General features: G+C 45.7%; 1 protein-coding gene across 1 annotated transcript in view; it reads left to right on the forward strand.

Moving 5' to 3' along the window:
- Positions 1 to 21,215, forward strand: part of RCOR1 (REST corepressor 1) — an 85,568-nt gene that overhangs the window by 25,757 nt on the left and 38,596 nt on the right. The window contains exon 3 of the mRNA XM_050897752.1: positions 17,782 to 17,865. Within this exon, the coding sequence (XP_050753709.1) occupies positions 17,782 to 17,865 (84 nt within the window). The remainder of the gene's footprint in view (positions 1 to 17,781; positions 17,866 to 21,215) is intronic.

Raw genomic sequence — 21,215 nt, forward strand, 5'->3', positions numbered from 1 at the left:
ATAGAGTGAGCACAGGCATCTTATTAGTCATTGCTTGATTATTACTCCTTTTTCTTCTGCAGGAATAACTTAAAACCTGCTCTCCCAACATCTGTGCTAGTCTTGTGTGACTCTTCTACATACTAACTGGGCAGTTCCATAAGGAGGTGCTGAGGTTGTGGTGGGACATGCCAGGGCTCTGGGACTCATCGTTGAACTACTCTTGGACTGATAATGTCTTTTGATGAACCTGTTCATACTTGTGGCTGAACTGTTGGGTTCTGTGAGAGGGGGAAAATGGAGGCTTTTGGAGGGGACTCTGCAAGTTTAGACCAAACTCAGCAGCAACAGACATCTAAACTCTCCTGCATGTAAGTTAATGCCTCTGCTTCAGGACACTACCAGATGCAATGGGATCGTCTTATTCTGCAAGCCTTGAACAGCTGGCAATGGATCTGGAACACTGCTATGAGAAAGTGGTCTTTTAAGGAGTTTCGTAAGCAGCTTCCTTCTTCCTTTCTCTGGGGGGGCACGGAAACAAGTAAGGCCATGCAGTCAGCAGCTTGGCAGTCTGAAGTATCGTGCAAAAGGTGGCTACAGGTCTAAGACTGATGTTGTTAGGTCTGTGTTGCTGGAGGCCATGTGAGTTGATCTAGCATGTGGCTTACCGGCGTGGTCACAATGCTCGTACCTGTGATAATCATGACCTTGAGGAAAAGAACATCCCAAACTTTTTGGGGCTCGTTAGGGATGTTTCTGTCTCCCTGCCTTGTGCCAAGGCTTGCAAGCATTGCTGGTGTTCAGGCCTTGCTGGAGCAGACGAGCTGGTGTTTGTAGCTTATGCTGGATATACCAGAAAAAATACCTGGGTGCAAAGATCTAGCATCCAGCTGTTAAGAAAGCCTGGGCCATATTCCTGCTGAATGTCAGTTTGAAGATGGGGTTTGTCTGGGGCTTCAGAGAGTCCCGTTTCCCTGCTGCTTCTGTGTCTTGTGCAGCAGCATGTGTCATGACTGCTCCTGCAGGAAGCTCCTACAGCTGTTGCACGATAGTGGAGAGCTGTCTGCAGAGGTGTGGGAGGGTGAGCATGTCATAGTGCCGCAGCTGGATGCCCTCACACAGGGCTCTGCAAGTGGAGACATAGGAAGTGTTGACAAGACTGAGCTTGGGGTCTTGCTTGCATTTGGGGCCCAGTACAGCCAGTGCCTTCTGTGGGCATCGCTCGGGTGGGATCTTAGGAACAAGTAGAATAAGATGTTCTTGTCGCTCTGCACAGTAAATGCACACTGCAGAAATCTGCTATAGGGAAAGAGCTTCAGTCTTCTCACTCGGTGAAGCCGGTTTACTCTTGAGTTTGTGTTGTTTTTATTTTATTTTTTAACAGGAGCTCGGTATCTTTTACAGGCTGTGAACTCTGCCTCCTTTGCTGTTGTACATTTAGGCTAGGTATTAATGAACAGAATTATACCAAGAATCACTGCCAGCATCATGAATATCTGACTACAAATAGTTTTATCACTAGGAAGTTGGACCAGGCGGAGCATGCCTTAAAGGGAGCTGAGGCTCCCAGCAGTGTCCCTGGCCGTGCTAACAAGTATTGGTTTAATGTGAACAAAGGTTTTGCCGAGGGGCTGTGTGCATGCAAGGAGGGTGAGGTGAGGCTGAGGGATTTTCTGGGCTAGGAGGAGGAGTAGAAGAGAGGTCTGAGGAGTCAACTTATCCTGAACTATTTTGACACTCATTCTTTCCCTTCAACATAGATATAACTGGATTTGTAGCAATTTGTATTTGAGTGGTGGCACAGAGCAGAAGACTCAAGACTTTCAGATGCGCAGGGTGAAATCAGTGTTGCAGCAGTACCTACAGCTTCCAGTCGCAGATCAGAGCTCAGTTGCACTAAGAACGGTGGTTGTTAGTCCGTGTTTCATGGTACCTGTCTTGTAGTCTATCCTTTAAGGTAGCAAACTTTCATTGAAGTAGCAGCCTATGAAAATCCAGACATCAGGGAAAATGGTCGTCTTTCAGTAAATGCAATAAATTGCTGGGAAAGTTACGGAGAAAGTGCAGGCCAGGATAGAAATGAAAAGGTCACGCAGCTTTTCTGCTGAGGAAGATGCAAGTGTCTCAAAATGCTTGGCAGAGCCCCTCACTACGGGTAAGTGGTGCGGATTCCCTGGCCTGCCTTGCCTTGTAGTTTTCTTTGACAGTCTGCTTTCCTCTCTGGTGCCAGTGTGTCTCAGCTTTTCTCTGCTCCAGCCCACATATGCACCTGTAAGGCTGTTGTGTTCTCCAAGATGCTCTGCACAGGGTTGTTTTGTTTTGTTTTGTTTTTTTTTCCCCCTTTGAAGCCCCAGCAACCTTAGCATGGTTTAGCTTCGCAGTCTCTAATAACTCTGCTCTTCTAAATACTGTCCCTCCCCTGAGACTCTCTGTCCTCTTTATGTCCCTGTGTGTTTTGTTTCCCTTGCTGCCTTGTTCTTCTTGCTGCTCTTTTTTCTCTTTTTTTTTTTTTTTTTCTTTTTTAACATCTGTATGGATGTGTGTAAGCCCCATTAAGCACTTCTCTACGAGCTGGGGTTTGGATTTGAAGTGACGTGGTGGCAGAACAAGAGGCTGCATTGGGTCACTGACACTCACAACATGATAGTGTGGAGACAGTGCTCCAGAGTGGCCAGGGTGGTAGCACTGGATGTAGGAGGACAGGGATGATTGCTTAACGCCTCCTTATGTGGTTGGAGCTCAATATGGTGCCCTGTGGAGAGCTGCTGGTTGCTTTTATGGAGTTATCCAGTGGTCATTGGGTAAAGAAAATGAGCTTGGCAGCCACGTTTTGAATTTGTGCAGTGCGGTGCAGCATAATGGATGTGCGAGGAGGCACAGCTGTGTTCCTATCAAACAGCTGCCGGGGGCTGGCCACTGCATTTTTTTCCATTATATAATTTGTGTGAAGGGAAAACGAGACCTCTGGGCTCTTAACACCGGCAGGGATGCTCTGGCTGCTTTCACTATGATGCTGGGTTTTGGAAGGAAGGGAGAGAGGGGATGTTTTGCCCTGAGCATGAATTATGTCTAAAAGGGATTTTTTTTTTTCTTCTTTTGGAGAAAACAGAAGAATTTTCAGCCTCAATAAAGAGGCATTTAAGTGCTGAATAGGATCTCGGTCTTCAGATTGGAAAGACTAATGGCCCTGAACACAGTAAAATTAAGTTAATTTTGTAGCTGTATATCTGTGTGTGTGAGGAGGACCGTGCCACAGTATGTGTGGTATGAGGGACGTGCTACAGGGCAGGTAAGTGCTGTGCAAACCGCCTTCCTTTGCCTTGCCGGGAAGCATCTCCTCCTTCCCCTCCTAGGGCAGTACCAAGCTGGGTTCCTCCCTCAGCTCTCTACCAAACCACACTCTTCTCCTTCCAGCAGGGTCTTGGCTCCTCCGTTTATCTACGCTGCCAGGCTGGCATTTGGCTGACTTCTCCTTATCTGCTTAGCCTCACCATCCCCTTTGTGCTCGCTTCCTTGTAGCGATGGCTGGAGAATAAGGCTCGGTCTCCCCTTCCCCCGTCTCCTGGCTGCCAAGGCTTTCCCAGCCATCTCCCCTGTCTCCTGCTGTTTCTCGGCTCTTTGTGTGAGCTCTGTTCCTGATGCTCGCCACGTGGTGGTTGCGTTTTAGAGAGCTTGTAAGGCCTTGTGCTTGCAAACTTCTGTCCTCTTTGTTAAACAGGATGGGGAAGGGGATCACGTTTTAGACGTGGATAGGTTGTAACTGGTTTGCTTTTCACTGAAGCATCTGAGCAGAGCAGAAAGCCGTTTGCTTTTCTGTGGGGTGCCCCAAGCACTACAGGCCTCTTCTTCATGTTCCCCTTCGTGCTTGTGTCCTGATTGATTTCTCTGTAAATATGCTGTGGTATGCAAATGTTGGCACTGCAGAAGAAGTGTTCGTAATCCCAAAGTGGAGGCAGCTCAGGAAAATCCAACATCTTTGCAGGGCTGTGCCCCTGTTTTGTTCCTCTGGGCTGCAAGTGTACTTGCTGCTGCTTATTGCCAAGAGCCTCTCTCTCCAGGGTTTGGTTTGCTGTTACTTGGCACCTTTTAGGGTCAGTTACATTCGGCATAAAGTGGGAGTATGGGCAGAACAGCAGTGCAGAATGAGTGCAAGGCAGTGCTTGGTGTGGAGCAATGATGAATTGTTTAGCCTCATAGTTTATCATACTGCTTTCTTGCTCTGAAATTATTAATGTAGATGCAAGACAAACTAGTTCTGAGACTCTTTTGAAGGCAGGAGAAGGAGAGGAACCAGATAACTTGTTTTGGATAGTCTTTTACTAAAAGTTGAATGTTAAAAACAAAATTTTAAGATTTGCCATGATTGTTAGTTACACTTTAAATATAGTCCTTACTGTGCCTCTGAGTTTGGCAAAAATGGGAAGAAACAAATTGACTTGTGAAATCTGTCAGAAAAATGTGATCCAGGAGTTGCCTGCGTTTCAAGGGCGTGTTAAATCTGACTTTGTGTTTTTGGGTATGAATATTATCCTTAGAGCACCCTGTTGAGCCAGGCCCCGTGCAGACAGAAGGAGAGGGACTGTCTGTGCCGCGGGGAGCTTGTGAGCTAATGAATACACCAGTCATCTCCAAGGAGAACTGGAAGCAGACTGAGTTTTCAAGATCTGATTTGAAATATTACAAATGTGTTATTTATGGGCTCCTGTTTGATTTCAGCATTTCTGAGAGTGGGACGATGAGGAAGGATGACCCACAGTTGGGGCTCTAACATGGGGCACAGGAAACCTGGTTCAACTCCTGCGAGCCTGTCACTCGGCACTTTGTGTGTGTGTGTGTGTTGGTAAAAGCTCTCATCTGCTGGTAGGGGTGCTGTGAGGATAAGGACCTGGAAGACTGTCATGGATGGGGGTGAGAGGAGGATAGGCAACTGTTGCAGACGTTTAAAAGTCGGATTTGTGTGGGTTAAACTGGGCATGCTCGCAGCCTGTTGATTGCAGTTGCACACCACATCGGTGCATGACTCAGTGCTGGGTGGGATTTGATATATAAGCTTCTCGTATGCTCACGTTGGCCTGAGGACAGGTGTCTGCTTCTGGAGATGGCTGCGTCAGGAGAGGAAGCTGTGCCTCCTTTTCAGAGGTTGCTATCTCTGCTGCTCTGCCAGCTGGGCCACTCGTGTAACCTCTATAAAAGCAGCTTTGGGTAGAAGTGGCTGGGTTGGTGTAGGTGACTTCAGCACAGAGGTGAGGCGTCTCCTGGGTGTGCTGGCAGGGCCTGATTCTGCTGCTCTTGGAGGGTACTGCCTCTAGCAGGGAGGTGCCGTGGATATCCAGCCTCTCCACAGCACCCAGCTGGGTTTGGAAGGTGTGTGTCTGCTACTGTATGTAATGGGCTTGTCTACTTATGGCCTTGAAAAGTGTTGGTGTTTGACCCAGGTTTTAAGGAATAATAATAATGTGAGAAATCTTTACTGTCTTTGAGAGCTGACTGTGCTTGGCTGTTGCTGATTGATTCATTCGACTGTGTAAAATGATTTCGTACCGCAAGAGTACAGTAACATGGAATTTCTCTCTCATTTGACCTTTTGAGTTGGACTCTTGTCTGGATGGAGACACCAGTGTGTCCTATCTGCATGCCCTTCACAGTACTGTCTTGCCAAGGAGTAACACATTTGTCCAGCAGCCTTAGTTCATAAGCCATCGAGCATAGCTGGTTGTGATCCCCTCCACCCCCCCCCCCCCCCCCCCCCCCCCCGAACTCCTGCGATGTATGGTGAGGAGGAGGAGGAAAAGTGCCCACATCCCATACTCTTTGGAGACTGGGTTCTAGTTAGTCACATCCATTCCTGACTATCTCTTGGCAAGGGTTTTTGAAGCGTGGTAGAAAAAATAAACCAGTTACTTTATGTTAACCAAGAATCTACATTTTATATCACTGGTGCTTTCTAGGCACTCGTTACTTCCACTAATCAGTGTAAGATATCTCAAAAGGATGCTGTCATGTGAACTTTGGATGGGTGGGGAGGGAAGAGGTGTTGCTAAAAATATCAAAAAGTAATCTCTGCTTTGCGAACACTTGAGACTGACTTTTTTCTTTTTGGTTTTTTTTGTTGTTTTTTTTTTTCTTCTTGTGTTGGGCAATAGAAACAGGCCAGCTGGTCCTTAGTGTGTGGGAAAGATGAGTAAAAAGCTTCTTGTTTAGGTTGCCAGTGCTTGTGCAGGCCTATGAAGGCCAAGTTTGAAGCTTTGCAGGGCAAACCAGGTCTGCTCTATGAGTAAGGAGGTTCAGTGCTTTCTAAAGCTGGGGTGGTGGAAGTGCCTCTTCTGAGCAGAGGCAAAAGCACTGGTCCCTCTTCCCCGTCTTCTGTTCTTTTCCTCGTTCCCCAAAGGGTGCTGGGGAATGGGAAAGCGTGGGTGGAGCCGGGGATTGGGGACTACTTGGGTTGGTGGTCTAAACAGCATTGCTGTTTAACGGGAGAGGGAATGGGGTGACCTGCAAGGTCTGAGAAACCCTCTGTTGGCTTCTTGCTCCTTGTGTCACGTCTCCTGGGGGAAGAAGCCTTGGGAAGCCAGAGGTGTCCTGGAGCCGGGGGTTGGAGAGGAGCCACTGTGCACTTCTCACTCTCTGAATAAAGCAACGCTTGTGTAGTCTCCATTTCAAATTACGTATCTTGTTATTTTTATTTCTTGCTTTTTATTTTTACCACTAACAGCTGGATTGTTCTTTTGTCAGTGTGTAAAAGACAGTATGTTGAATGGGAGGAGGGGGCAGCAGCAGGAGTGTGGGTATCTGCTGAATGGGGGGAATGGGCAACCTGTTCAGTCTTGTGACAGCATGGCTATAAAAATGACAGGTGACACTTGTTATGTGCTAAGTAATATTCGGGGAGGGGGGGTAGGGTAGAGTGGAACAGCCCTTAACTGTATGTGTATGGCAGTGGTCTCTAAATTAGCTGTTGCCTTTCCAGATAAAGATCTTGGGAGTCATAGTGGTTTTTTCATCAACTCAATAGTAATAGTGAGAAGGCAAGTATATTGTTAAAAGCTGTTATGAAAGCATCTGAGAACAAAACAGTACCTCATTATGGCATGTTTTATAAATCCTGTGGTGTACTCTCTTCTCGAACACTGCGTACAGTTCTGGTTGTGCCCCGTTTCCATCCCTCCCCCATGCATACATGCTTCTCAGAGCTGTAAGATAACTAGATAAAGTACAAGAATTGTTCTTGTTTCCCATCTCTGTACAAGGGAGAAGCAGAAAAGCTTAGACTGTCTAGCTTGGAAAACAGATGACCGAGAGGAGTGTGGTAGAGGGTCTGTAAAACAGCAAGAGACACAGAGGTGGTGAACAGGGCACAGTTATTCTCTGCTTCTCATAAGGCAGGAAATGGGGCCACCAAATGAAATGACTGGGTAGCAGCTTCAGAGCCGAGAAGGGAATGTGTGCATGGGCTTTCTTTGTTCTCCTTCAGACAACAAACATATAATTAAATTGAAGCACTCTGCCACAGGATGTTGTAGATGCCAAAATTACAAATGGGTTCAAAAAGGATTAGATGATTTGATGGACTTCCCTCCGTGCTGCCCCCCCCCCCCCCCCCCCGCCCATGGAGGGTCAGTAAATCCAATGATGCAGATACAGTCCTAGGCTCAAGAAGTCTCTGCTGATCCTGGTCTCATTATTCCTAAGTGCTGCCTGTGAATAATGGGCAGGACTGGGCCCAAACAGCTCTTCTTGCTGGGGTGAGGGAACACAACAGAGGTCCACATTCAGTCGGTGGGAAGAGCTGAGGGCTGGCTTAGTAAAGAAATGGGAGACCATATGAATGTGGAACTGTGCGTGTAGGAGTTGCTGATTGTCAAGGATCAGGGGAGGCAGCAGAATCAAGATCTATGATGGCAAGAGAGGAAGATGTGTTTGCCTTATCTTTGCTTCCGCATCAGTAGACTGTTTGGCTTCAAATAGATTTGGCAGTGCCTAGATACTTGTCGGCAGCATGAGACCTGGCACTTGAGGGAACTGTGCTATGTTATTGTTGTTCCTTTTCTGTGTATTATATTCCATACGTGGATCTTACTTGCATACATGTAGGCGTGCCTGTGTGACTTCTTGGTCACCTAAATGAAAGTGGAAGGGAGATAGTGTGGAGGGAAGGAAGGAAATCTTTTCTTGTTGGGGCAGTGTTCAGGGAGATTGAACAGGAACCAACAGTAGCTGGCTCATTGTAGCTTGGCTCAGCTTGTAGCTTGGCTCTCAGAACTAATTGTGTGCATGCATTTACCTATTTTTAACAAACTTTAAAATGGTTCACTGCGTGGCTCTGTGGGGGTCCTGCATTGATGTTTTTTTTATAGGGTTGTGAGTGTGCAGGGGTTCCCAAGGTTGGTGGCAGGATGTGGGGCCCAGCATGGCAGCCATGGGTTGTGGGGTGGTAGTCATAGGGTGTGTGGGACCCACGAGGCCCCACATGTGGTGCTTGCTTTTGTTGCTGCTGACTGGCAGGGTGGCACGGGTCCAGTCCCATCCCAGTCCTGCTGATGGAGCTTTGGAGCTGCTGTGGCTCTGAACTGCAGCCAGGGTAGGCCAGGGATGCCCTCTGTGATGTTGAGGGGGGACAAGTGTGCTTGGGAGGGCAGGTGAGCCTCGTAGGTCCAACCTGATATGTGCGTTGCAGGCTTTTGCTTTGTTCTGGTTGCCTGCTTTTTGGTTGTGCATTCAGGATCACTGTAGTATAGTTACTAGCCCTCCTCCTTTAAAAAACAAAGTGGATGGTGCAAACTTTTACATTCTTCAAAAGGCTTGCAAGACATGTATGGTGAAATCTTAATCAAATGTGCATTTTCTCCTCTTAATTTTATACTTAACTCTCTCTTTAAACAAACTCCAACCCTTTTACATTTCAGTACAAAAACCCAGCCATGTCTAGACAAAAGCCTGTTGTGATTAGCAGAGGTGTGCTTCTTAATACTGAGTGTGTGTGTATATATTCATGCTTCTGATATGTTAATGTGTTTCCTGCTCCTGTATGGGTTGCAGGGCTTGTGTGTGCAGAACTCGCTGCAGAGCTTGGATTGGAATTGCATGCATGTAGAAAAAAATAATTTTACACACTTAGAGTGTATATTGAAAGGCTGTTTGCTTGTATAGTTATTCAGACCTCATCTGTGGCTGCACATTGGTGCCACCTGCTTGCAGGAAAGAATGAGTGGACTCCTATTATTCGGGGGCGGGGGGGGAAATCAAGGCGAGGCCTCAACATCTGTTCTGGCTTTGTTCGGTCTGGCCTGGGCTGTGGGCAAAATGTAGGCCACAGCTTTTGCTTTACTGCTAGCTCTTAAACGGGAAAGGCATCTTGGATCAGATAGGTTCTTAAAAAGTTTAAAATAAAATAAAAAAAATACAAAGATGTGAAGTTCAAACTTAGTATAAGTTGAACGTGATTACTTTAAAGAAAAGGAAACTGTATTGCTATCTATGCTTTTTCTCATTTTCTCTTCCAGTTCTTCTAATGGTAATAGTTTTTATCACTGCAAAGTGACCTTTGTAATCATTGCTGGATGATTAATCTTTAACTGGGTAATTTTTAAAGCAGTATTTTTCACACTGTTGTAATGTGTGATACCGTGGGTTTTTGTAGCACAGCACCTACAGTTATTCTCAGGCAGTAAGGCCCTTCAGCCTGTGTTTCCAGTGCTGCTGCTCTGTATAGAAACCCAAACAGTTGCTTTTGTTTCCCTAGGCAGATACAAAAATGCCCTCAGAACTTTATTTGCATATAGATTATAGTGCCAGCCAGGTGTAGTCATGTATAGGAAGAGCTAACTGCTGCTTAATTTATAACTTTTTAATTAAAAAACATTCTTCAACTTGCAGGATTCCAGTCTAAAATGTTCTGCTGCATTTAATGCTGCTATAGTGTGTACAAAGATGGTATTTCCATGAGGTACCAGCTACTATATCTAGGCAGTCCTCAGAAAACACAACTGAAAGGAGATCACAAGCATTATCTGCTGACTCAGGGAGAAGTCACATGCAGAAGGAAGTGGAAATGGGCAGCAAAGTTCTTCAAACATCTTTGAGTTCCTGCTTGGGACACCAGTGCCAGCAGTGGGGAAGGAAGGTGGAAAAAGCTTTTCTTCTGACTCTCAGTTTTGTTTGAATTCTCTTGTGCCACATAGGTGTATTGTTATTGTATTGTAGCTGTGCAGCTACAATTACACTGTGAGCCTGAGTAATATCAATGAACCAGTGAGAGCGAGTTTTTTAAACTATGGGAGCCAGTGACTCCCTTGTCTTATTTTGTTTAACAGTCATCATGGGTGCTGTAAACTGGATATTTTACCCTATGCAATAAATATAAAGAAAATGCAGGGTTGGAAATGGAAGCACTTGCTTAATCTCACTTCATTAGAAGTAAATACATTTAGACTTGGTCCAAAACTGCTTTAAGCAGCATTCAACAGCTTAGTTCTTATATGTCAGCTCCAGCTCTTCCCCAAACAATAAAAACATCTATTCACCTTTGGGTATTATTCAATGCATGTTTTATATATAATGCTGAGGGTTACATATTAAAAGGAAGAGGTGTTTCTTAGTCTTTCTTTTTAAACCGGCAATATGTGATTTAAAAATGAGTTAGTACCAGTTATGGGGGGGATAAGTAAGTGCTGTTAGTAATGCGATAGCCTTTGTAGGTGGGAATCCTGCCATCCTGTACCTTGGGGATTTCAGTTGTTGTTGTATAAACTTTAGTGACTTCATGAAATGTGTTGTTTAGATCTGGAAATCTTTTCTTACCTGTTGCCTTGCAGAAGATCAGTACCTGAAGAATTCCCTGTACTTCTGTGGCAAGTGCTTTTTAAACTTTGATTTGCCCATGTTTGCCTTCCAGAGAAGGTACAGAAGTGTGTATCTGTATCAAGCACCTGATAGTGGATGTGCTTTTCCGAGTTACCTTTTGCCATTTCTAAATAACAGAGGAACTGACTAGCAGCAGGTTCCCACTCTTCATGGTGTGTGTTGCAGTGCTCTCACATAGTCATGTGTTAGTGTGTTTTGCTTTGAAATTCAGAGGGCTTCAGTAGCTCTGAAATGCCTTGTGCAAACAGCAACAGCAAAAACTCACATCAGAGACTATTGAAAAGGTTATGGAGAAGGAAGAATGCTGGAGGCCCCCTGGCAGAGCTTCACCCCAACTTGGGCAGGATGGAGTTGGGAGCAAAGTCTGTCTTGGTATCTGCAGGAGGCAAGGATCATCTCTCTGAGGGCTCAGTATAGGTGCCAAAAGCAAAGCGTAAAGCACTCTTGAATGGCTCACAGTTGCGGCTGGAACATGCAGCATCCTTGGGAAGAGCTGAGAGACGGAGCAGCTCCCTCAAGTGCAGGAACTCAAGTGGGAGCTGACACCGCTGCCTTGCACAGAAGCAAAATAATAGGCGACAGAGTGATTGGTAGCTCTTTGAGAGGCCTCGGCTCCCACTGAGTTTATTCTGGCACGCTTCTTCTCTAACTTGGAGAAGAAAAATAAAATGGCATGCGTCAAGCTGGAGCTGTGCAGCGCTGGGCTCCTGCTCACTGGCGGGCTCTGTTGCCTTCCTGCGTGCTCTTCATGTATGTTGTCATTCTGCCAGCGGTCCTTAAGCGAGCCTAAACTGGTGCTGTGATTGAAGGAGGTGTCCTGCCTGTCCCTGCTTCCTCATTCCCCTTCCTTGTCTCTTAGGATATGCAGTAGAAAACTAGGAATTGGTATGAGTTAAAGCTTAGCAGGTTTTTGTTGGATTACTTTTTTTTTTTCTTAAGCTCAGGTAGATCCCCTGCTTTGATTTGTCAAGTAGGTGTTGGTGCTGGTGGAAGGGGAAACAGCCTCCCTTCCTCTCTTTTTGCAGTGGTGCTGCTGAACCATTGTGTTGGAGTGAAGCTCTGCAGGGTGAAGGCAGAGAGGACCCTACCCACATGAGCCTGCTGCTCCCTGTGCACCCGCTCGGCTGTTTGTCTCATCTTGCAGCCAGCTGATTTGATTTAATAACTGGGGAAAACGCTGTTTGCTTTCTATTTTGCCAGGTTACTTTTAGCGAATGTGCTTGGCTTGGAGGGATAAATGCCAGAGTCAACATAGGATGGGGGGGGAGGGGTGGGCAGGGAGCATGTGTCAGGAGAGCAGAGAAATGCTGGCTGAGCAGGACCTCCTCTCCCTTCAGAAGTGGTGAGGTGTTGGATGGATTCAAGCTGTGAAGTGCAAGCTTCACCCTTTGACCTTTTGACATAGCTCTTTAGAGGCTCTTAGTTCATCTCACCAAAAGGAGATTCAGGTGGAATGAAGGGAGTGGTATTACTGCCAGGCACAGCTTTCCTTCTGTACTGATGCCAGCTGCTCCATGGCTAACTTGCAATTGGGGAGGGGTCAGAAGGATGGGAAAGGTACTGTCTGACCTGTAGGCGGGACTTCATGTGTGTGGTAGAGTGGCCTTTGGAAGTTTCTGTTTAGAGATGTGCCCATTTTCCTTTCCCTGTCAGGTGTTCTGACTTCACAGCGCCCTGGTAGAGGTGGGGAGAGAAGCACACTTCTTGCTTTCAGCCCTGCTTTGTTGTCCGTTTGCAGCAACTCTGCTGAGCGTGGTGGCTGAGGAGCCTGCAGGGCATGTGCGCATGTCTTGGCTCTCTCGCAACGTTCTGGAGAGAGCCTGAACAAAGATCTGTGGTTTCATGTCAACACAAATGTATTCATGATGACAAACTCTGCAGCACGTTCAACACTGAGCTTATTCATACAGTCCTGATTCCAGCACCGATACAACTTTGGTTTGCCCAAGAGAAAATATGAAGTTACAATATCTGCAGATGAACCCCTCAGATCCGAGGAGATACACGCGTATTTCTTGGTGTAGGGCCGGGGTCCAGACCCAGGGTTTAAGGTAATAGACACATCAGAGGACTCGCAAGGGTATTTAAGGCTTGGTGTCCTTTAACAAGTTCCTTGCAAGGAACTTGCAAGTTCCACCTTTCTCCGTTTCTGCAGAGGGTCCTGGCAGGGTTGACCACCTGCTCTCTGACTTGGAGTAAATGCAGCAGAGGAGTGTGGCTCTGGGAGGAAGGGAGTGGGTTTTAAGAGTTTTGGTTTGGTGGGGGGTGGGGTGTGTTTTGTGGTGTGTTTGTTTTTTTTTTTTTTTTTTTTTTTGTATTGACAAAAAAAATCTCTGAGCTCTCACTTCACTCGTTGTTCTCCTCCTCCTGTGTGAGCTGGGATCACTCAGCTATGGGGTCTAAGGCGGATTTACCCCTGAGGCTTTAAACTTTGTGGGTGGTAGTGGGAGAGCAGGACTGACATCTTTCTGTATGCAAGTGAAAATTGGACAGACAGATGCTTGGGAGTGAGGCTGTCCTGTGTAGTAACCTTCACAGCAGGGAAAAGATATGCTTTAAAGACTCAGTCAGGATCTTTTTTTTTTTTTTTTTTTTTTTTTTTTTTTTTTAAATCAGCCTAATGCCTCTTGGAGTCTGAACTGACTGCTGCTGGTTGAAATCTGTCTTGTTTTTCTGTGGGGCAGTCTTGCAACAGCTTTCCAAAAGCTGGGGAAGAGCTATAGCTGCTGCAAGTCAGGGTTTCATGTCTTGCAGCGTGCTGCTCTTGCATGCGCCAGGCCCATGCCTTAGCACGGGCAGCCCAGGGAGCCTGCAGGGACGGAGAGCCTCAGCCTACGGGCAGAAGTGATAGGAACTCCAACGGCGGTGTTGTCTCTCTGCTGTGCAAATCAATATATTCCTACACACTGTGTGGTCAACTGCATGCTGGTGTTGAGATGTGTACTCACAGCTTCATGAAAAAAAAAAAAGGCCCCTACAACTTCTTTTTAGAATAATGTTGATATATGGGTATTCTGCCCTGCCTCATCTCCTCCCTTGCACAGTTGAACTGTTTGGGCTTGTGCAGTAAACCACATCTGTAAATGGGACCAACTTTAAAAATAACATTTTCTTCACAAAGAGAGTTTTAACCTGGATTGGTTCCCTCCTGTGTTTCAGCGTATAGTCCATGGGGTAGGGGTATGTTCTGGGGACGAGGGAAGAGAGAGGGATGGGAACTGCTGTGGAAAAAGCAACACAGTACTGTGCCTGGTTGGGGCTGTACATCTTTGCATGGGTAAAGGCAATGGGAGCTTGCATCCCCTGTGAATTCTGACAGTGGAACAAAATTTAGGGGGTGCTGCTTGTAGTAGGTGGTCTTCCTCTTGGGGATGGAGGAAGTATCCATGATTCCTCCCAGACTTAGGACAAATGGGAAAGCCAGCAGTGGAAAAGTGATTACAGAGTGTTTGCTCCCACAACAGCTGTGATAGGGAGCTAATGGCTATGGCAGAGACTTTACAAATACCCTGGTGGGTAGCCTAGATGAAAGTGCAGGATTAACTGAAATGTCAGATGATCTTGTCTGCCAATGTACAGCTTCTCTAAACACAGGTTGCACTGGTTTAACTGCAGTTGCTTAAACAAGCAAACCCCATTGATCCTAAATTGATCTGTTCCCCTAAAAAAAGAGCAACCCTTGCCCTCCTTACATGGCTATTTTTATATGAAATATAAATGGATTAAATTGAATTAGCTTTTTAGCTCTGTCACTGAAGTGTAGAGTGTTTGAATTCACCCTGGTATCCTTTGTCCAGAAGCAGGGGACAGGGGAAGGAATTCCCCTGTGTTGGTGAGCCTTGCAGCTGTGCTTGGAAAGATGCAGGAAAGGGATGTAATAACCACTCTCCTCTAAGCCCCCTCTTCTCCTCTCATGGCTGTTGCTCTGAAATAACCATTTCAATGTGCTTCCAAATTCTGAGCAAGCTCTTAAGCTCTTCCTTGCTATGTCATGTAGCAAGAGTACTTGTGCTGCGTGTATTTATGATGGGGTCAACACTGGACTCAGAAGATGCCTCTTGTGTCTGCCTTGCATGTGGGGGACAGTAAATGTGGGGGCTGTGGACTCGACAAGGGGTGATGGGGAGGATGTGGTGCTGGAAGGTGAAGGAGCTGGGTGGCAGGCTAAGTCACCCCTGATATTAGGGAGGGAGTCTGAGCCTGTGTGGATGTTTGAGGAACACCCCCACCCGCCACCCTTCTATGTATGTTGGCCTTTAGGTGCTTCTGTGCTTTGCAGAGAAGCATGAGTTTTAACTTAACCCTACTGTGTGCCTCGCACTGGCCTCTGCCTCTGAGGAATGAGGGCTGAGGGTGGACAGGTGTGGCCTTGGGTAGAGGGGCAGAGTGGGAGAGATGTTGTGGGAATACTGGAGGTGCTGTTTCACACATGTTTACAAGTACAGTGTAACTTGGCTGGTTGTTGCTACCGAGAGGCTGGAGGGAGGCAGAGGGGAGGAGGCTGGGCTGTGGGAACTGGGCAGAAGGGGGTCCTGAGGATTGCATGAAGCCCGGCATCTGCAGGGTGTTCTTGTTCTGGGTGTGAGGCCCAGGGAGTGGTTTACCCTGCCTCATAGGGAGGGGACGTGGGGCTGGAAGGAGGTAGCTCCTAACCCAGGCACTCCCTTTGCAAAGGGAGGTCCTGGGAGCCTGGATGGGGACCTGTGATGGAGGATGAGGAACACGTTTCACCAACCCTGCTTGGGTGCCATGAAGTCCTGCAGTACCTCCCTGCACTGGTTGTTACCTCACAGGGCTTGCTGCAGTTCACAGCCAGGAAGGCTGTGGCGCTCCCTCTGCAATGCCCCAAAGCCTAACTTGGGGTTTTAACTGTGGGAGGTGAAACTTCACGCACCTTACTGTGGGTGAGCTGAGTTAGTGGCGCTTTGCTCCTGAAAGGGACAGCCGAGCTGGGATGTGCGCCTGACGTGTCAGGGAGGAGGAGGTTCAGCCTGCTAAACTAGGAGAAAACTTTTCCCTTTTCCTGAGTTAGGAGGGTTTTGCCAGTTCAGCGAGTGAGACTGTGGTTAAGCCAGGCTGACAATTTGCCTAGTGTTAAGCCTCACTGGCAGAATTTTGGCATCACGCTCCTGAACTGTGGTGGGTTACTGGGGGTGCGTTGGGATTTGGGTGAAAAGTGTTTAGCTTCCTGGAGACCTGACTGATGATTTCTGTCTTTGAGTATTTTTATGGGATGAGAATGTGCTTTTCAGTGTAATGCAAAGTGAGGAGAGAGACTTTTTTTTCTTTCTGCATTTTTAACCCTGTGCTAGACTTCAGTAGGACAGACCATCCTGGATAGGGAGAGTGAGCAGCAAAATTTGATAAAGGGGAGGCTTAAGGTTGCCTCTTTCTTTGCATTCCGGACCTAGACTTGAAATGAGGGAGAAAGTAAAATTTAATCCCCAGTGTTACAAGACTTTTTTTTTTGTGAAGTTGTAGTTTTAAGTTCAGACACCCTTTGTGTTCTGTGTATAGACCTGGTCTCCACCCCCCATCTCTTGCCACCAGAGGCTGTTGTTGTCTCTTCTCACTCCTGTTTTTCTGCCTAGTGTAGAAAGTAATGAATGTGCACAGTGCGCAAAATATCTTGTATGTGCAGTTGCTAACCTTATTTAAAAAAAAACAAAAACTGTGTGAAATATAATCATTAGTGTTTGTCATGAAAAAAATTTAGTTCAATGTAAATATGTTGCTGACAACTAGTTATTTTTAATACATGCTATTTGTGCTTTAAATTTAATTTTAAAATATTTTTGTCGTCTAAACCCTGACTGTTCTTAGCTGAGCAGATTTCAGGTTAAAAACAGTAGTCAAACCATGAGTGTTCATAGCATTGTAATGTAATGGTGTTACTAGATCTTTTCTGACCTGTTTGTTTAATGCATCATGAAGTGGTGGCTATATGTCTAATTGCACAGCGCAGAGAAAATAGCATTGTGTTGAAATCTTGCATAAAACTTCAGCGTTATGTGACGTTTTGTAGTGGAAGTAGTACTGTAGGCACTCGTTCATAACAAGACCTGCAAGTTTCTCTCGGCCAGGGCGGGTAGTTGAGCTGACTGTGTGCGTGCTGACTCAACGGAGCGAGTTTCTTTCTCTTCTTGTCCTACTCCTCTTTTGACTGCTTGTGACCGAACAACAGCAGATTCACAAGAACTTGCTGTTGAAATGTACCTTAGCTTGAGGCTGCTCTTTCAAACTACATGCAGCTGTGTTCTTCACTTGAGACTTTGAGCTCTCATGCCAGCCAGATGTTAAGTTGGTTAAAAACGGACTTGCTTTCTGAGCGTGGGTGCATGTACACAGCGTGGGTGTGAATGCACAAGAATTTCTCTGGAGCAGTTGAGCAGAGGACCTGATTCTGACCTGGGGCACCCAGTGCCACCTGGGCAGGCATTTCTGTCTGTATGGGAATGGAGGCATAGAAGGGCTGCTGGGGCAGGGGAGGAGGCGCTCAGAAGCGAAGTCTGGGAGGTTCATGCGTGTGTCTACCCTGAAGTGTTAATCTGGCTGCACAGTACAGTCTCATGATGTCAAGGGCTTGGAGCCTGCTGCCTGAGCCTAGCTCCTCCCTTTTTCATTTAATGATGGCTGGAAGAAAAATAATCAAGTATGCTGGAAGAGAAACATTAATTAACTTTTAATTTAGATCTAACATATGCTTCTTAGTGTACTGCATGAAAGAGTGAGTGTGCGGTATCTGTCATGTTATATAGGGGGTGATGCATTGAAGAAACAAGGAAAAGCCTCAGGTCTGAATGGGAAGATGGGGTTTTAACACTGCAGATGGGTTTTGTATCTTGATTAAAAGCTGCAGATGTGTGATAAGTCACTTTTGTATCCATTTTGCATCTGAAATGACTTTCTCTGTAACTTGGTGTGTATCTGTTTTCTCTTAAGCCAAACTCGCAAGGCGAAGTCAGGAGAGAGAGAATCTTGGCATGCTGGTCTGGTCACCTAACCAGAATCTGTCTGAAGCAAAATGTAAGTCTCTTCAAATACTTTTATTCCCCCCTTCCCTTACATGTATCACTTCAAGAATGCAAAGTTGCTACTTTAGTAGAGAGGTTATGTCTGTGACCTTTCCATTATGATTTGAAATTAATTTGAAAAAAAAAAAAAGCCTACAAAGCAATTCCCCAGAAGAGCTTTGTTCCCCACTGGGCAGCTGCTCAGAGCGTCAAATCCACAGAGGCAGGGAAAGCAGGAGAAATGTGACACATTTTCTTCCTTGGTATGAATTCTTTAAGATATTTGTCCACGGGCCTACACGATCTGCTTTTTTGCTACTGGTGCTGTAGAAGACGACAGAAATAACTGGGGAGAGCAAAATGAGAAGTATTTGGGGGGAGAATATATGGTAATTAGTAGTATGTTTTTCCCACAAAGACAGAAATAAAATCTGCATCTGGAGCCCATGGAGGTTTAAATGCCTGAACAATTGCACTGCCTTGGAATTCCACGTGAGGGCAATTACCAGCCCTCTGTGTGTGTCTGGGAACAAGTCTCAGTGCTGCTGCCAGATGGCAGAACTAGTGTTTGAAAGGTTTGTCTAGCTACAGTTGTCCTCATGAATAAGTAGGACTCCTTGATTAAAGGGCTGCTGTTTGAATGCAGTAACTAAACCTAAGTGCTTTTGGGGGAGGGAGCTGAAAGGAACTATTTTTGATTTTGTGCTCATACCTTTTTTCTTCCCTTTCTGATTCTGGGACCAAGAATAAGAATCTTGCATTCCTGTTCCTCTGCAGTTGTTTGTGATGGCACTATTAAGTTATACCTGGTTTTCCCCTAGACCAAAGGGCTAAGATGCATCACAAGACACTTGTGAGGATGTAGTGGCATTTGCAAATTAAGGCAGCAGAGATTGTGCACAAACTGGCTCTGTCATGAAAGGGCTGGGCTCTGCCCTGGGGCATTTGTTCCACTGAGCAAGTTGCCCCTTAAATTACAGAAGGATGATGGTACTGTGATCTACAGATAAAAAGGGCTTTGCAAGGATCATGTCTGCCTTCTCTCCTACCAGTGGTGTCTTGTCTGCTCCCTGCTGGCTATTGGATACTGAACTAAATAAGACTGATGAGGAGAGGGATACATTTGACAGTTATCTGCAGGTAGAAACCTCTAAAAAGGTCTAAGAGCAAGAAACTGTTGCCTCCACCAAAAGGAATGACTGTTCATGGGTCATCTGTGACACAGAGGATTCCTGTAGCTGCCTCTCAAGTCTGAGAGTCTTTTGAATCTCAGCTCAGCTTTGCAAAATTTAACTCCTGCCTGATAGCAAACAGGTTTCTTGGAGAGGGAAGACAGAATAGAGGAGGAAAAGGAGTGAAGATATGTGGAACTAAGTAAAATAATCTGTGACTGAATATTCTGTGGCAATTGGCACAAAAATATGCAAGGATATTATAGAGCATTAAAAGGATACAATATCTGCTAAGAAGGTGTCATGAACCTAAGAGGTAATTAAAAATGTAGTATGACATTGATGAATAAAAACTAAGTGGCAGTTGACTGTTGCTGGTACAATAAAAAAGTTGGGGAAAACAATATGAATATAAGAAGAGGGCAAGAAGAAATTTCTCAAAAGATTCAAAATTTTAGTAAGAGTGTAGGCTGATCAGTGACTTCACCTTCCAAAAAAGATACAAAAAAAAAAATAATAAATATTTCATATGGTCTTTGGGGGAGAGAAGTATGATGCTCTTGCACCATACATGACACACAAAATATCTCCCAGGCGCCTAATTGATATAGAGGGATGGAGTTATGAAATTCAGCATCTAGTAGTAGTATAAAAAAACAACAAAGGAGCATTGGGAGACGTAGTTGAGGGGACCTTGGGGTGGCAGGAAAACTCCAGCAGATGGGAAGAGGGCAGCTGTGCAGGGAATGAGAGAACAGGGTAGGAGTGGGCTGGTTGGTCATTGCTTTGTCTTGTGTCAATTTGAGCTGATGCTACCGAAAGGTATGAGTTATTCCTGTCTCTACCTGGCATTACTTAAAAATGAACTGTGAAAAACAAATCCTGCTGAAGGTAGCTGCCTTTTGTTCTTTTTGAGACTAGAAATGGATTGATTGGTAGAAACAACTTTACAGCTCTAATGTAGTCAGCCAGCTGTTAGGCATTGATTTGCTACTGCATGAGAGTCTGATTCAATCCCCCTTCCTTTCAAAAGATGGGAACCTCTCCGAAACACCAGCGCTCTGCACTGGCTGTAGAGCACTTAGTAAAAGTATTACAAGCAGAGTTCTCTAATCTGTTTTATGGTTTATGAACAAAGAACATCAGGGGACAGGAGGTCTCTTCAGCTACTCCTGAGTTCACTGACAAGTCTTGGCATTGTTGATAGTGAATCCTAATTAAATGGGGTCCGTGGGGATGTGTAAAAGGACTGATGATGATCAACATTTCCATCAGTGATATGGGAATTGATATGGAATTGCTGTGGAGAGAAATTGAGGGTGAGCCATAGACTGACAGGATGGTAAATAAAATGAATGCTACCGATAGTCTTGTAGAGTGCTTTGGGTCTTTTCCTAACTTGGACTGATGCCAACGCAGTGGGCTCTTAATGACCCAGCTGCAGCATTATGGATCTCAGTACTGAAAGCTCTGGCCTTATCTTCTGCATCAAGGCTGATGTTTGGAAAGAAGTGGCTTGGAGAGCAATTGGGGACATAGTGGGCAGGTAATTTGACAAAGCTTCCCAGTGTCCTGCTTGACCCAATGGATGACATGGGTGTAAAGAGTGTGAGGTAGTCACTGGAACAGTTTGCTGCCCCTGCACCCAGCAGCATTCAGGAAAATGAACCTCAGAATAGTGGCTTTAGTGTTGAAAAACTGAGAAAATGATGGCGATGGGAGCTACTGAAATGTTTTGGAAACTGTAGACGAAGCAGACTCCATCTGTTTAGCTTACTGAAAAGAGACTGAAAGGGGACTATTGTCAATTACTTTCTCAAAGGGAAATTTTGACATAGTAAGAGACATGCATAATACAAATAAATGGCTACAAAATAAGTCCACATGGACTGGAATGAAATGCTTGAATGTGTGGGGGTTTTTTTTGTGATTGACTATTGGAAGTTATCCAGGGAAAAGACGGATTCTCTGTTTCTCGATGCCTTTTTTTAAACCATGGATTTTTGTGACTTGTGTGTTATCCTTGGTGGGAGGAATCATTGGCAGTGTGAAATGGCAAGTGGAAGAAGCTGTGGTCTCCAGGAGGTTGGTGTAGCCCCTTGGGCTGTAAGTACTATGAATCCTAGCTAGCACATCCATTCTTAATGTTGCTGTTCAGGTTGAAGTGTGGGTGAACGAATCCTTCCAATCA

This window comes from Gymnogyps californianus, chromosome 5 (assembly GCF_018139145.2).
Source record: "Gymnogyps californianus isolate 813 chromosome 5, ASM1813914v2, whole genome shotgun sequence".
Lineage (NCBI taxonomy): Eukaryota > Metazoa > Chordata > Aves > Accipitriformes > Cathartidae > Gymnogyps > Gymnogyps californianus.